The sequence below is a fragment of the Hyperoodon ampullatus genome, assembly GCF_949752795.1.
Source record: "Hyperoodon ampullatus genome assembly, chromosome: 12".
NCBI lineage: Eukaryota > Metazoa > Chordata > Mammalia > Artiodactyla > Ziphiidae > Hyperoodon > Hyperoodon ampullatus.
In genome coordinates, this window is record NC_136925.1 from 39,871,675 (window position 1) to 39,886,897 (window position 15,223).

The 15,223-nt window shown below is 41.2% G+C and overlaps 1 protein-coding gene across 1 annotated transcript in view; it reads left to right on the forward strand.

Moving 5' to 3' along the window:
• Positions 1-496: 496 nt before the first annotated feature.
• LOC307061531 (uncharacterized protein) overlaps positions 497-15,223 on the forward strand; it is a gene marked incomplete at both ends in the record, with an annotated part of 168,366 nt that continues 153,639 nt past the window's right edge. Inside the window, 7 exon segments of the mRNA XM_079716717.1 lie at positions 497-633; positions 4,059-4,095; positions 4,441-4,551; positions 10,854-10,967; positions 11,990-12,184; positions 13,258-13,411; positions 14,698-14,855. Of these exon segments, the coding sequence (XP_079572843.1) occupies positions 497-633; positions 4,059-4,095; positions 4,441-4,551; positions 10,854-10,967; positions 11,990-12,184; positions 13,258-13,411; positions 14,698-14,855 (906 nt within the window).

The following is a 15,223-nucleotide window of genomic DNA, read 5'->3' on the forward strand; positions in this document are numbered from 1 at the left end:
AAGGCTTATGGAGATATACTTTAGGCAAGTAGAGGGATCCTGCACACACCTATTGTTTGTTCCAGCTGAAGTGATATTAGAAAGCAGCAGTAACCACCACTCATAACATTCACTGTGTAATCCCCTTTACAGCCTTTATGAAGACTACAGAAGTCAGGCAGGGTGGATGCAAACTCATTTAATAAACCCTCACAGTCAAAGCTGGAACAGAGATGTTTCTAAAGGTGAGCTGGTCTGAACAAAGATGGTCAATGGATATTCTAACCTATGTTATGTTTTCTCTACTATTTACCAAATGGCAATTAACTCATAAATGACAGCAGTCTGGTCCAGCTTTTCTCCAAATTACAAAAGCATACATTTTGACAAAACTGACATGATTTCTTGGACAATGATAGACAAAGTCCCATGCACTGGTTAATGGTCACTGAGGAAGTTGGCCACAAATTTTGTTCTCTCTTTTTTTCAGGGATCAGAAAATTAGTAAATGCAAACCATGGATGAAGGTTATAAGATTGCTTCCACAGAAAGGATCCAGGTGTTGGAAAAAGAACTGGCTGTGCAACTGACAGAACTGAAGTCTGAGACAAAAGAGCAGGGGACTCTTCAGGGGTCAACTCATCGAGCTTACAGGTAAATAATGGCAGTGTGAAGGCATGGTCTTCAGGGGCTTTAACCCCTACTCTCATCCCATAGTCTCCATCAGAACCTCCTCTCCTTTTTTTTTTTTTTTTTTTTTTTTGCGGTACGCGGGCCTCTCACTATTGTGGCCTCTCCCGTTGCAGAGCACAGGCTCCGGATGCGCAGGCTCAGCGGCCATGGCTCACGGGCCCAGCCGCTCCGCGGCATGTGGGATCTTCCCGGACCGGGGCACGAACCTGTGTCCCCTGCATCGGCAGGCGGACTCTCAACCACTGCGCCACCAGGGAAGCCCACCCCCTCTCCTTTTTACTTGGACAATTGGCATCATCGCAAGCTCAGACTTAACTGCTGCCCCTAAGGTTTTCCTATATTCTAGAATTGTCAAGGCATTTAGAGGCAATGTGCTACCAAGGAAAAAGAAAAAGTGCTCTTACATCTCACAAATATCATTGTCTTAAAGTTCCAGAAGCTACTATACAAATCATAGTCAATGAAATCTCATTTTCTCCAATGATATTTTAACTGAATTTGACCTTGATTTTGATGAGAAATTTCAAAACGAAAATAATGGGAGGTGTTTGATAATGAATTCTGCAAAATTATGTTCTTTTAGGAGCTATTCTGTAGGTAAATGCTGCCAACAATAGCAATCAAATTCTTTTAGAGAGACAGGGTAGCCAGATCAGCCCTCATGGGCCCAGGACATTCAAACTCCTCTGTTTCTGCTACTGCCACAGTTGATCAAGAGAAGCAGTTATAAGGACCCTTTTAGGTTGAGTAGCTGAGTAAACACAATGTGGATGGTGAAGGTTGGAGAGGGAAGGTCTGGAGAAGAAGCAGGAAATAGGTACATTAGTACCTCCTTCCAAAGATGATTCTGAAGAACCAGTATTTAGTGTATTTTATAATTTGGTATTTAAAGCCCCGAGGTATATGAAGCAGATCAAGGACTGTGTGATGAAGTGGAAAGGGAATGGAACCATGCAAGTCATAATTTCTCCCAGCTTTTGTTCCTTTATTTGAAAGGTTAAAAATATGTACCTTGCCTACCTTATAAAGGTCAGTTGAGATCATGCACGCTAAAGCATTTTGAAAACTGTAAAACACCATGCAAAGATCAAGTGTTGATATTGTTAAAACTTAAATGTCAGAGAGTCAGGCAAGGGGCTGCCCACTGTGCATTGTGGTAAGAAAGGTTTCCTGAAGTCCCTTTTAGGACAGAGTGATGGGAAATCTCTGGATACCTGTATTTCTCCACTCCCCAAAACCACCAAACACTGGACCTGAAGAATCTAACTATTAATCCAACAAACATTTATTGATCACCTTCTGTTTGCCAGGTGTTGTGCTTGGTTCTGGAGTCCATGGAAAATATCCACTCCTGATAATAACTTTAGAATTCTCATTTCCTACTAGACTACAAAATCTATTGAGAACTGGAGGATAACTGTGCCTTAGTCATCTTTCCTTCCACCCTCCCTCCCTTCCTTCTTCCCTTCCTAGCTTCCTTCCTTCTTTCCCATTCTTTCCCTCATCTTGCCCCCATAAGCCCAGGTCTTTGTGGTTGTTAAGTGCTTCACAGATGCTTGCCGAATGCATAGATGAATGAATGTATGTTGATGTATGTTGATGAACAAATGAGTGAATCTCTTTTTTTGGCTTGATGTACATACCATGTTCACCAATCTCTTTTAGGTCATTCACAGACACTTTGAGGTTAACTGAGAGGAAAGGCATGGTCTGAGCATGGTCTGAGCAAGAGTGGGTCAGAGAACTAAACCCAGAACCCCACACAATCTCCCAGCATGCCAAAGAATTAGAAGACCAAAGGGCAGGGAAGGGATGGGTTTCTTCTGTTTCTCAGACTGCCTTTAGTAGCTGGTCCCCTTTCTAGGTGGTTACTGGTTCTCCACCTCCATGAGGCTGCAGCCAGAATTCAGGTACCCAGTAATCACAGAAGTTATACCTTTGATTTATTAATGCTTTTACCCTTTCAGAGCTTGTGTCTTTTTTCCATCAAAACCAAGACATGGGGCTTCCCTGGTGGCGCAGTGGTTGAGAGTCCGCCTGCCAATGCAGGGGACATGGGTTCGTGCCCTGGTCTGGGAAGATCCCACATGCCACGGAGTGGCTAGGCCCGTGAGCCATGGCCGCTGAGCCTGCGCGTCCGGAGCCTGTGTGTCTGGAGCCTGTGCTCCACAACGGGAGAGGCCACAACAGTGAGAGGCCCGCGTACTGCAAAAAAAAAAAACCCCCAAGACATGAGGAGATAAGGGAAGGCATTATTCCAACTGCAGTTGTGAATTCAACACAAATGGATCAATGGGTTGCTTAGCCTCATGTGGCTGAGGGACCTCCTGACTGTCAACCTGGTGTTCGTTTCACAGGACCACTGCCTCCAGTGGGGTGAACTGCTGGCAAGTCTATTTTCATCTTCCCTTAAAACTTATCCATGGGGACTGATAACAGACATGTGAACATTAACCATACTTTACTGACTACAATCCCCCTCAGATCTCAAGGTGGTTTCTCACGTGTGTTCCAGAACTATCTCCTGTGGCTCCCTTGCCAGTGTTCCCGAAGTCCCATCTTAAGGAAGTAACATCTGCTACATGGTTGCAATGTTCCCAAAGCTGCCAAGCCTTGGGGTGTATCTTACACCCAATGAGGAGGGTGCTCCTCTTCCTGACCCAGGATCCAACCTCTTATCAAGCCCCAGGCAGTGCTGCTTGTACCTCCTCATGTCAGAGCCTTTGGTGCAAACAACTTCCTCATGATTGGGCTTGGACAGCAGTCAGAGTGTGCTTAAGCAGGCACTTCTGCTATGCTTTTCCTAAGGATAAATAATTTTTCTGAAGCAGAAAGTTTGGTGAAAATAATTTACAAAGTATTTCATGTTTGATATTTAAGGGTCATTTTCACCCTCTAGATAACTGAGCAAGAGCACAAAAATAAAAACATTTTGTTTAAATTATTAAATAATGATTTTATGTGTCAGCTACGGTAAGATAGAGGTCAGATAAGCACAGTAGTTGTTAGAAATGTGGTTACTGAAGGAAATATGGGTGGGGGAAAGAAACATCCTTACTATTGTCAGAAATAAAGAGGTAAATCAGGGGTAGAGGAAAGACTATGTTTGTATGAGAAGGAGAGAAAAACCGGCCCAGGAAAAGGTTTAACCGGCATGAGGTGTACACAAGAGAGATTCTGACTAAGACAGAAGCCTGTGGCCTTTACATGCCCCCAACATTCCAGTATAATACGATATACTTATTTAGAAATGAGCAGTTGTGGAGTTACAGATTAATCAGGGCCTATCTTTAATCTGGTTTATTATAGCTTCTATAATTACAGCTTCTATTGCATAAAACGTTCTGCAGATCTGTTTGAATGCCAAAGGACATTTCTTACTTTAGAAGAGAAAGGCAACGGGCTCTAAAGAAAACTTTACAGGTGAGTAGAACAGTGGGCTATTTCAACACAACAGTAAATTAGAATTTGCTAACTTGTTGGAAACTGTTAGCAGGGAAAGCTTATTTTTGCAAACAAACAGCTGATCTTATTGACAGTGGTTACAAAGACAGAACAGCCCCAATATTCAGCTCACTGCTGGATCAGAGCAGGCCAATACTTCTTTGGAGATATCTGATTTTTGTAGTGTTTTAAACTTTAGAGTAGTGTGTTGTATAAAAACTATCAGAAATTATATGCCATTTTCTGTCATAGACACATAGTTTTATTTCCTTCTTTCCTTTTGTTTGCTTACTCCGTTCCCCACACCCCCAACCCCGGGTTCAGGTGGCTGAGTCAAAACCCCTTGTTATTCAAGCAGATGTCATGCAGAGGGAGCTAGAGAGCTGCCTAAGGAGAGAGTACACTCCTGAAAATTTACCTTTGCTTCTGTTGCAGGTAAGAGTCATTTTGCAATTTGAAAAGTAGATCTGGAATTTGGTAGAAATGTATGAACAAAGCTGGCTTTCTGGTATGTCCTCTGGCCAGGGTAGGATTTTCTCTATATGTGTGGTTTGCAGAACTTGGTTAATATATGCTCTTCTTTGTTAGAGACCCACACCATTTAAGTTCAGCTTAGTTACAGTCACTAAACAATTGACTAAGTTTCTACTAGTTACTCCCTTTGCTGGTATTATGAAGCAATACAACATTGACTAAGATAGTCACAGACCTCAAAAACTGTTGGCTGACCTAGGGAAGATTCTGGAAATCTCTCTTAAGAAAATAACTCACAACCTGGGGGGAAAGATTTTCCATAAAGATTATTATTGCAGCATTATAATAAAAGTGAAAAAAATTGGAATTGCCTAAAATTAATCCATTTACATTTAAGGTAGTTATCAGTATGTATTTTCCTATTACCATCTTCTTAATTGTTTTGGATTTGTTATTGTTGGTCTTTTCCTTCTCTTGTGTTTCCTGCCTAGAGAAGTTCCTTTAGCATTTGTTGTAAAGCTGGCTTGGTGGTGCTGAATTCTCTTAGCTTTTGCTTGTCTGTAAAGGTTTTAATTTCTCTGTTGGATCTGAATGAGATCCTTGCTGGGTAGAGTAATCTTGGTTGTAGGTTTTTCCCTTTCATCACTTTAAATATGTCCTGCTAGTCCCTTCTGGCTTGCAGAGTTTCTGCTGAAAGATCAGTTGTTAACCTTATGGGGATTCCTTTGTATATTATTTGTTGCTTTTCCCTTGATGCTTTTAATATTTTTTCTTTGTATTTAATTTTTGATAGTTTGATTAATATGTGTCTTGATGTGTTTCTCCTTGGATTTATCCTGTATGGGACTCTCTGTGCTTCCTGGACTTAATTGGCTGTTTCCTTTCCCATATTAGGGAAGTTTTCAACTGTAATCTCTTCAAATATTTTCTCAGTCCCTTTCTTTTTCTCTTCCTCTTCTGGGACCCCTATAATTCGAATGTTGGTGCATTTAATGTTGTCCCAGAGGTCTCTGAGACTGTCCTCAATTCTTTTCATTCTTTTTTATTTATTCTGCTCTGCAGTAGTTATTTCCACTATTTTATCTTCCAGGTCACTTATCCATTCTTCTGCCTCAGTTATTCTGCTATTGATTCCTTCTAGAGAATTTTTAATTTCATTTATTGTGTTGTCCATCATTGTTTGTTTGCTCTTTAGTTCTTCTAGGTCCTTCTTAAACGTTTCTTGTATTTTCTCCATTCTATTTGCAAGATTTTGGATCATCTTTACTGTCATTACTCTGAATTATTTTGCAGGTAGACTGCCTATTTCCTCTTCATTTGTTTGGTCTGGTGGGTTTTTACCTTGCTCCTTCATCTGCTGCATATTTCTCTGTCTTCTCATTTTGTTTAACTTACTGTGTTTGGGGTCTCCTTTTCGCAGGCTGCAGGTTCGTAGTTCCTGTTGTTTTTGGTGTCTGCCCCCAGTGGGTATGGTTGGTTCAGTGGGTTGTGTAGGCTTCCTGGTGGAGGGGGCTGGTGCCTGTGTTCTGGTGGATAAGGCTGGATCTTGTCTTTCTGGTGGATAGGACCACGTCCGGTGGTGTGTTTTGGGTGTCTGTGAACTTACTATGATTTTTGGCAGCCTCTCTGCTAATGGGTGGGGTTGTGTTCCTGTCTTGCTAGTTGTTTGGCATAGGGTGTCCAGCACTGTAGCTTGCTTGTTGTTGAGTGGAGCTGAGTCGTAGCGTTGAGATGGAGATCTCTGGGACAGCTTTCGCCGATTGATATTACGTGGGGATGGGAGGTCTCTGGTGGACCGATGTCCTGCACTCGGCTCTCCCACCTCAGAGGTTCAGATCTGACACCTGGCCAGAGCACCAAGAACCTGTCAGCCACTTGGCTCAGAAGAAAAGGGAGAAAAAAAAAAAGGACAGAAAGAAAAAAATAAAAGTTATTAAAATTAAAAATTTAAAAATTATTAAAAATAAAATATAAAAAAGTAATAAAAAAAGAAAGAAGAGAGCCACCAAACCAAAAAACAAATCCACCAATGATAACAAGCGCTAAAAACTATACAAAAAAAAAAAAAAAAAACCAAACAGAACCCTAGGACAAATGGTGAAAGCAAAGCTATACAGACAAAATCACACAAAGAAGCATACACATACACACTCAAAAAAAGAGAAAAAGGAAAAAAATATACATATATTAAAAAAAAGACAGCAACCAAATCAATAAACAAATCTACCAGTGATAATAAACTCTAAATACTGAACTAAAATAAACATAAAACCAGAAACAAGTTAGATGCAGAAAGCAAACCCCAAGTCTAAAGTTGCTCCCAAGGTCCACTGCCTCAATTTTGGGATATTCGTTGTCTATTCAGGTATTCCACAGACACAGCGTACATCAAGTTGATTGTGGAGATTTAATCCGCTGCTCCTGAGGCTGCTGGGGGAAATTTCCCTTTCTCTTGTTTGTTCGCACATCTCCTGGGGTTCAGCTTTGGATTGGCCCTGCGTCTGAATGTAGGTCACCTGAGGGTGCCTGTTCTTTGCTCAGACAGGACGGGGTTAAAGTAGCAGCTGATTAGGGAGCTCTGGCTCACTCAGGCCGGGGGGAGGGAGGGGTACAGAATGCGGGGCGAGCCTGAGGCGGCAGAGGCCAGCATCACGTTGCAACAGCCTGAGGCACGCCGTGTGTTCTCCCGGGGAAGTTGTCCCTGGATCACGGGACCCTGGCAGTGGTGGGATGCACTGGATCACGGGACCCTGGCAGTGGTGGGATGCACAGGCTCCCGGGAGGGGAGGTGTGGATAGTGACCTGTGCTTGCACACAGGCTTCTTGGTGGCTGCAGCAGCAGCCTTAGCATTTTCATGCCCGTTTCTGGTGTCTGCGCTAATAGACACGGCTCGCGCCCATCTCTGGAGCTTGTTTAGGAGGTGCTCTGAATTCCCTCTCCTCGTGCACCCCGAAACAATGGTCTCTTGCCTCTTAGGCAGGTCCAGACTTTTTCCTGGACTCCCTCCCAGCTAGCTATGGCGGACTAGCCCCCTTCAGGCTGTGTTCACGCAGCCAACCCCAGTCCTCTCCCTGGGATACGACCTCCAAAGCCCGAGCCTCAGCTCCCAGCCCCCTCCCGCCCCGGTGGGTGGGCAGACAAGCCTCTCGGGCTGGTGAGTGCTGGTCAGCACCGGTCCTCTGTGCAGGAATCTCTCTGCTTTGCCCTCCGCACCCCTGTTGCTGCGCTCTCCTCCGTGGCTCCGAAGCTTCCCCCACCTCCCACCCCCCATCTCCACCAGTGAATGGGCTTCCTAGTGTGTGCAAACTTTTCCTCCTTCACAGCTCCCTCCCAGAGGTACAGGTCCCTATTCTTTTGTCTCTGTTTTTTCTTTTTTCCTTTGCCCTACCCAGGTACGTGGGGATTTTCTTGCCTTTTGGGAAGTCTGAGGTCTTCTGCCAGCATTCTGTAGGTGTTCTGTAGTTGTTCCACATGTAGATGTATTTTTGATGTATTTGTGGGGAGGAAGGTGATCTCCACGTCGTACTCCCCCGCCATCTTGAAGGTCCCTCCTCCAAATATATTTTCTATCTTTATCCCTCCTTCTGGGACTCCAGTGATATATATGTTAAATTACTTCATATTGTTCCATAAGTCATTGAGGCTCTGTTAAATTTTTTTCTGTCTTTTTTCCCCCAGTGCTTCATTTTGTATAGTTTCTATTGCTATATCTTCAAGTTTACTAATCATTTCTTCTGCACTGTCTAATCTGCTGTTAATCAGTTCCAATGAATTTTTTATTTCATATATTATAGCTTTCATTTCTAGAAGTTCTATTTCATTATTTTTCTTATGTAAATTTATTTATTTATTTTTTTTGGCTACGGTGGGTCTTTGTCGCTGCATGCAGGCTTTCTCTAGTTGCGGCGAGCGGGGGCTACTCTTTGTTGCAGTGCATGGGCTTCTCACTGCAGTGGCTTTTTTTGTTGTGGAGCACAGGCTCTAGGTGTGCAGGCTTCAGTAGTTGTGGCACTCAGGCTCAGTAGTTGTGGCTCACAGGCTCTAGAGCGCAGGCTCAGTAGTTGTGGCACACGGGCTCAGTTGCTCCACGGCATGTGGGATCTTCCTAGGCCAGGGCTTGAACCCATGTCCCCTGCATTGGCAGGTGGATTCTTAACCACTGTGCTACCAGGGAAGTCCCTATTTCATTATTTTTAATAGTTTTCATTTCTCTTCTTATGTCACATTTTCCTTTCAATGCTTAAACATACTGAGTATATTAATAAAATCCCTTTTAAAGTCCTTGTTTGCTAATTTCCTCACTGGTGCCATTTCTGGGTCTGTTTCTCTTCATTAATTTTTCTCCTGCTTGTGGGTCATATTTTCCTGCTTCTTTGCATGTCTAGTAATTTTTTTGGACACTGGGCATTTCAGTTTTACATTACTGAATGCTGATTTTTTTTTTTTTTTGTATTCCTTTAAAGATGTTGGACTTTATTCTGGTGGGCAATTAAGTTTTAGATCAGCTTCACACTTACAAGGCTTGGTTTTTAAGCTTTGTTAGAGCAGGTTTAGAGTTACCTTTACTCTAGAGATAGTTTATTTTTCTTACTAAATTGTCACCTCTCTCATGTCTCTGCTGAATACCCCAGGTATTCAGTGAGGACTCTTCACCCTGTCTGATTGAAACTTGAACATCTCCTAGTCCTGTTTGAACTCTGAGAAATGTTCAGTTTACAGTTCCCTAGTTAGTTATTCTTTGCACAGCCTCATGGAGTTTTGCTCTCTGTATTCAGGGCTTAATAGTCAGCAAAAAACTCAAAGGGATCTCTATGCAGATTTCTGGAGCCCTTTTTCTGCATAACTTTCTCCTCTCCAGTACTCTGCCCTGCAAACTCCAGTTGACTCAGCTTCCCAAACTTGATATTGGAGAGACCATCGTGCTCTGCTTTCCTACTCTATGGTTCAAAAACTGCCTTCTTCAGGCAGAAAACCAGGGCTCATTTCATTTTTTTCCTTTCTCTCAAGGACAAGAGTCCTGCATTGTCTGTTGTCCCATGTCAGAAAACAGTTGCCTTGTGTAATTTGTCCTATTTTCTAGTTGTTTATGATGGAAGGGTAAGTCTGGCCCTATTTATTCCATCATAGCCACTATTATTTTTATCAGAAATAAAATATTTTAAAATATTTTATTTGGCTTATCTGACTACCTTTAAGTATAAGTAAAATTCTTGGTCTAAGGTTAGAAGCTGTAATCTCACTTGTAATGTGCTTTGTATTTTAGACTCATAAACTTCAGCTTAAAAGAAAACTTTTAAGCTTAGCTTTAGATAATTTTATAGGCTTTTATGTCACTGTTAAAATTGTTCACCAACTGATAAATTAAACTACAATCTGTTGGAATGGCAAAATGCCTACTTGCTTCATTTAAATTTGAATGGTGAACCAGGTTTGGTTTTTTTGGTTTTGTTTTGTTTTTATCGGTTCCCCCCTCCCTCCCCACCCTCTTGGAGAGCTTTTCTCTCCAAATCAATTTTGTGACAGGTTTCTCAATTTTATTACCTTCATGTAGAAAATACATCTTTCCAAAACAATCAGACTTATTTTCCCATTATACGTCTTCTTAAGATTTAATCCAGTCTTCCTGTTATAATTGTATTCTAAGTGTTCATTTTTTCTTTCCACCTTTGGTAAGAATCTTAACCAAACAGCCTTTATTTTTTTTTTTAAATAACAATATGTACTCCACCCACCTTGCAACATCGTTGAGTTATATATATTTATTTATAAAGTAATATGTTTTAAATAGTAAATGTATACATGTAATTAGTAAATGTATAAGAATATATATGTATATATAGATATGTAGAAAGTACTCTGTAAACCATGAAGCCCTATAAAAATTTGGGGTGCCATTATTCCCTCTTATTATGTATGCATTTGATTCACCTGTTTATGTATCTTACTATGCATCTATTCAGGGCAGAGTCTAGGTTGTAAATTGTTGAAGTACAAGATTCATGACTTTTGACAACCTGGGGGAGACTCCAGATAGTAAACTAAGCAAATGCTTAAAAAATGGCCTTTTGAGACTTCCAGTTCCACAAGCATGAAGTAATCTTATTCCTCCAGGTTGTTCCTAAAAAATCCTAGACATAGCACAGAAAACAAACATAGGAATATTTTGAAAGGTAGAAAGAAGTTGGGCTGCTTTCCTAAGGGATCTTAGGACTTGAGAAATGACATGGTGGTTAAGTGTTAATTTTTCTTGTTGTTGTTAAAGTATTATACAGAGAGAATTACCCAGCTGGCCCAGAGTAAATATTTACACATGCTTAGGTGGAAGAGATTTTGCCCTCACAGTAAGATCATGGAGCAACTTTATCCTTTTTATAAGGTAGGAGGCCCACGAACAGAACCTATGGGCTATTATTAAGTATAGTCATCATGCTTGTACATTATATCTCTAGACTTATTCATCCTACATAACTGTAAATTTGTACCCTTTGGCCAACATCTCCCCCTTTTCCCCAGCCCCCCAGCCCCTGGCTACCACTGTTCTATTCTCTGCTTTTAAGAGTTCGACTTTTTTTTTCCAGCTTCCACATACAAGGGATACCATACAGTATTTATCTTTTTCTGTGGCTTATTCCACTTAGCATAATGTCTTCCATATTTATTCATGTTGTTACAAATATTAGGATTCCTTTCTTCCTCATGGCTGACTAATACTCCATTATATGTGTATGTACCACATCTTCTTTATCCATTCATCCATCAACAGACTCTTAGGTTTTTATATCTTGGCTATTGTGAATAATGCTGCAGTTGAACATGGGAATGCAGATATCTCTTCAAGATACTGATTTTGTTTTCTTTGGATGTATACCCAGAAGTGGAATTGCTGGATCATATGGTAGTTCTGTTTTTAATTTTTTGAGGAATTTCCATACTGTTTACATAATAGATGTACCAGTTTACATTCCCACCGTGTATCTTGTCAATTTCTTTTAAAGTGGTAGCTAAAGATGGGAAGGGAACTAGTGGCTGCCTTTACTTGCCAGTTCTGCCTGTGGCAGAAGATATGGTACCTATTTTTAAGAATGAGATTTGAAGCAAGCTTTATATTATAGAAAATACATTTTTCTTCATAGGCTGTAGGTAAAAATCTAAGAAGTCAACTCCAGTTACTAAACATCCTTGTGCGCTGACTCTTTGCTGGGTCACTCTCCTTCAAAGTCCTAAGAATGTGGTTGATCACTGTCCTTGTCAGTCAAATACAAAATATGGAAGAATTTTGATATTCCAAAAGCCTCTTATTTGGTTCCCAAACAGTATTACACTGTACTTGGAAGCAAATGACACAAGAAATAAGGCTTGTAAATAACCAAGTTCTGTCTTTGCATCTCTCTTAAACAGAAACAAGTTGCCTACATTATGCAGGAGTACAATGTTGCCCTTCAGAGAGCTGATAGATTGTCTGTTGCAGGAGAAAACTTCCTTATGGGAAAAAACAATCCTCCTAACTTAGTGGCACAGGAAGACCTGACTGTTGACACAAATTGGTTATTGTGTCACCTACACTCCCTCAAGACTATTCACCACTACCTGCAGGTACGTGAAACAGTTATATGATGATGCAGTGCCTTCCTAGGATGGGCAGCACATTGTTTTCTCACACCTCTCACTTAGTTTTGGATTTTCAGTTTCTATGTTCCACCTGCCTTACAAATGACAAGAAAATAATGGGTCACTAGCTTTTTTCTTTGAGACCTTTGAAACTTTTTTCTTTTGGAACCTTGCTCTAATGAAATTACTCCATTTAGCTTTCTCAAAGATGTTTCTGTTAAACTATTTCATATTCACGCTATAAGTTCTTGTTTTCATCCTCTTGTTCTGGATTTATGCTGTCTAATGTAGATCCACTTTTTATTCAGCAACATCTAGTGAGGGTCTAATTTATGCCAGGTACATATCCTGGGCCATGTAGGGAATATATAATCTTTGCTGAAAAGTAAGTGGGTCACAGGATGGTAGGAAAAAGGGCAAGTAAATAGTCAACTTAAATACAGTGTGGTAAGTATAATCACAGAGTAAAGAGAGTCACAGAGGAGAAGCCCTAACACAAGATAGAGGCATCAGAAAGCAGTGACGTGACCACGTGTTTGTTTTAGAAAGATTACTGTTTTGCCACCTAATCTTTTCTTACTCCTCTATACCTCATCTCACTGATAAAACCAACCACGAAACCTGGCCATCATCCTGACATCATCCCTTCCCCAATCAGTCACTGTGGGGTCTACCTCTGAATCATCTCTCCCCTGTCACATGGTATAGTAATGATAGTAATGATCTGCTCATAAGTCCTGGGTCCCCCACTAAACTCTGAACTCTTTGAATTTGGTCCATATCTTATTTATCTTTGTATCTGTAGCACCTCACACGACGCCTTGTCCATTATGGGTGGTTGATCAATGTAGACCTGCCTAGAGGTTAAGGCCACTTAGAGGTGGTGATATCACCAGGTCCCCCAGCTTCAGATTTACCTTTCATGATTGGGCAAGTTACTGAGGCCCACTTCCACCTCCTTCCTCCTCTACAAAGTCAAGGGCTCTCCTGAAACAAAGTCTGGAAGCTTCTGTGAGAACTGAGTTGATGTGTGACCTCTTGGTTGTCCCCTTCTGTAGACCCTCCAGTATTTGCCCATCTCCCAAGTGCTGAGTGTAGCTGTTGACGAAGTCCCCAAGGTTGGTCAGGAAAATGAAAAGGTCCCTGTCAATGACATTGACCCTGACATCCAGGGTTCTGCATCTCCAGGCTCTATGAATACCAGCATTTCAGGTAAGAAGTCTTCTTTCCCCTTGGGAAATGTGGAAAAATGAAGATTGTGATTTTGCACATGTGCTGTTTTGTCACCTGATCTTGCTTGAAATTTCTCTGTATACCAAAAAGTTATATCTTTTTTTTTTAATTTGGCCACACCACTCAGCCTGTGGGATCTTAGTTCCCCAACCACGGATGGAACCTGGGCCTCAGCAGTGAAAGCACTGAGTCCTAACCAGTGGACCACCAGGGAATTACCCAAAATTGTATCTTCTTAATTAACAAGTGTTAATTTAATATTTTCTGATGGAAGAAAATAACAAACACTTCCCTTAGAAATTATCGTCTCCATCCTGGGGACTTCTGGCAGTCCAGTGGCTAAGACTCCACATTTCCAATGCAGGGGGTGCGTGTTCGATCCCTGGTCAGGGAATTAAGATCCCATATACCATGTGGGGCTGCCAAAAAAAAAGAAAATAAATTATTATCTCCATCTTTATAACTAGACAATTAAAACAGAGGAAAAAAGCAATGAACTTGAAGTTGGGAGTACTGAGCTCTAGGCCTATTCTGTTGTTGCCTCACTGTGAGCCTACATGTTTAGGTCATTTCATCTCCTTGGGCCTCAGTTTACTCATCTCCATAATAAACCTTTCAGATGAAGTGATCTCTAAGGTTCTTTTCATTTTTAATTTTACATGATTTTTAAAGACTTTGCTTATCTGAATCAATTTAATAGTCTTCTTGCCCTTACCTTGTATTACAGATGACTTAGAAACCTGATCAGGTTTTTACTCTGAGTGATGAATTTACCAGGTGCACCTGGAGAGGCAGCCAACCCAGCTGTGGGGAATCAGAGAAAGCATCTCAAGGGGGAAGTCCAACCTGGGTGCTTAGAGATGAATAGGAGTGAGCCAGGCGAAAGGAGGTGAAGGTTCTCAGCTTCTCCTAATTTGTTTGTTAACTTATAAATCATATTCTTTGTTTACCCCAAAGGACTATAGGTAGTTCTTTTCCCACTAAGTCATTCCCCAAAAGATATGTTGGGTTTCTCCTGCAGGCTGTGAGAAGGGAGAGTCCTGGCTACCTCCCCCAGAAAGCCAGCACCAAGAGTTTGTCAGATAGGCCTGGCTGAGTGTGGGACAGTCTACAAATTGTGGAAGAGAAGGTTGGGCATGGAGCAGAATGGTCTTCCCCATCAACAGAAGAGGCCCTGACTCCAGTTATTTCAAAGGACTCTCCTTTTTCTCTCCCTGACTGGTGTTCATTGGTGTTAATGCTCTTGATTCTGGATCTTTTTTCAGGGCCAACAAGAACAGAAGCTGCTTTCTTTCTGCCCCAACACACAACAGAAACAGAAGAACTGAAACCTCAGCTGAGGCTCCTGCTCTCCCATTTCAGTATCCCATATGACATGGAAGAGCTAAGGGATGCTTCTAAGGAGATAGAACTTTTTTCCTTGGTACTTTATGGATTCTTTCTTAATACAAATATAGGTGTTCATAAAAGAAAATACTAGTATTTGCCACAAAGTTGAATATTCATACTGCCACAATTGTTTCTAGAGTGATAAAATGTAATAAGTGAAATTTAGACTAGCAGTTGAACTTTCTCTCTTATAAGAGTTATGAGACCCCTGAATATCCAGCCCAGAGAGATTGTAGGATTATTTTTCAGTGGAATTTAAAGAAAATGGTAGGTTATAATCCATAGTAGATAATGTAAACATAGCCAAGATTTGGCAGTTTTATATTGTGGAGTTGTTTAGTGTCTAAAGCCCTTTGGTTATCAGAAAGTGTTCCAATAGCTCTCCTATTGGCAAAATGCTTT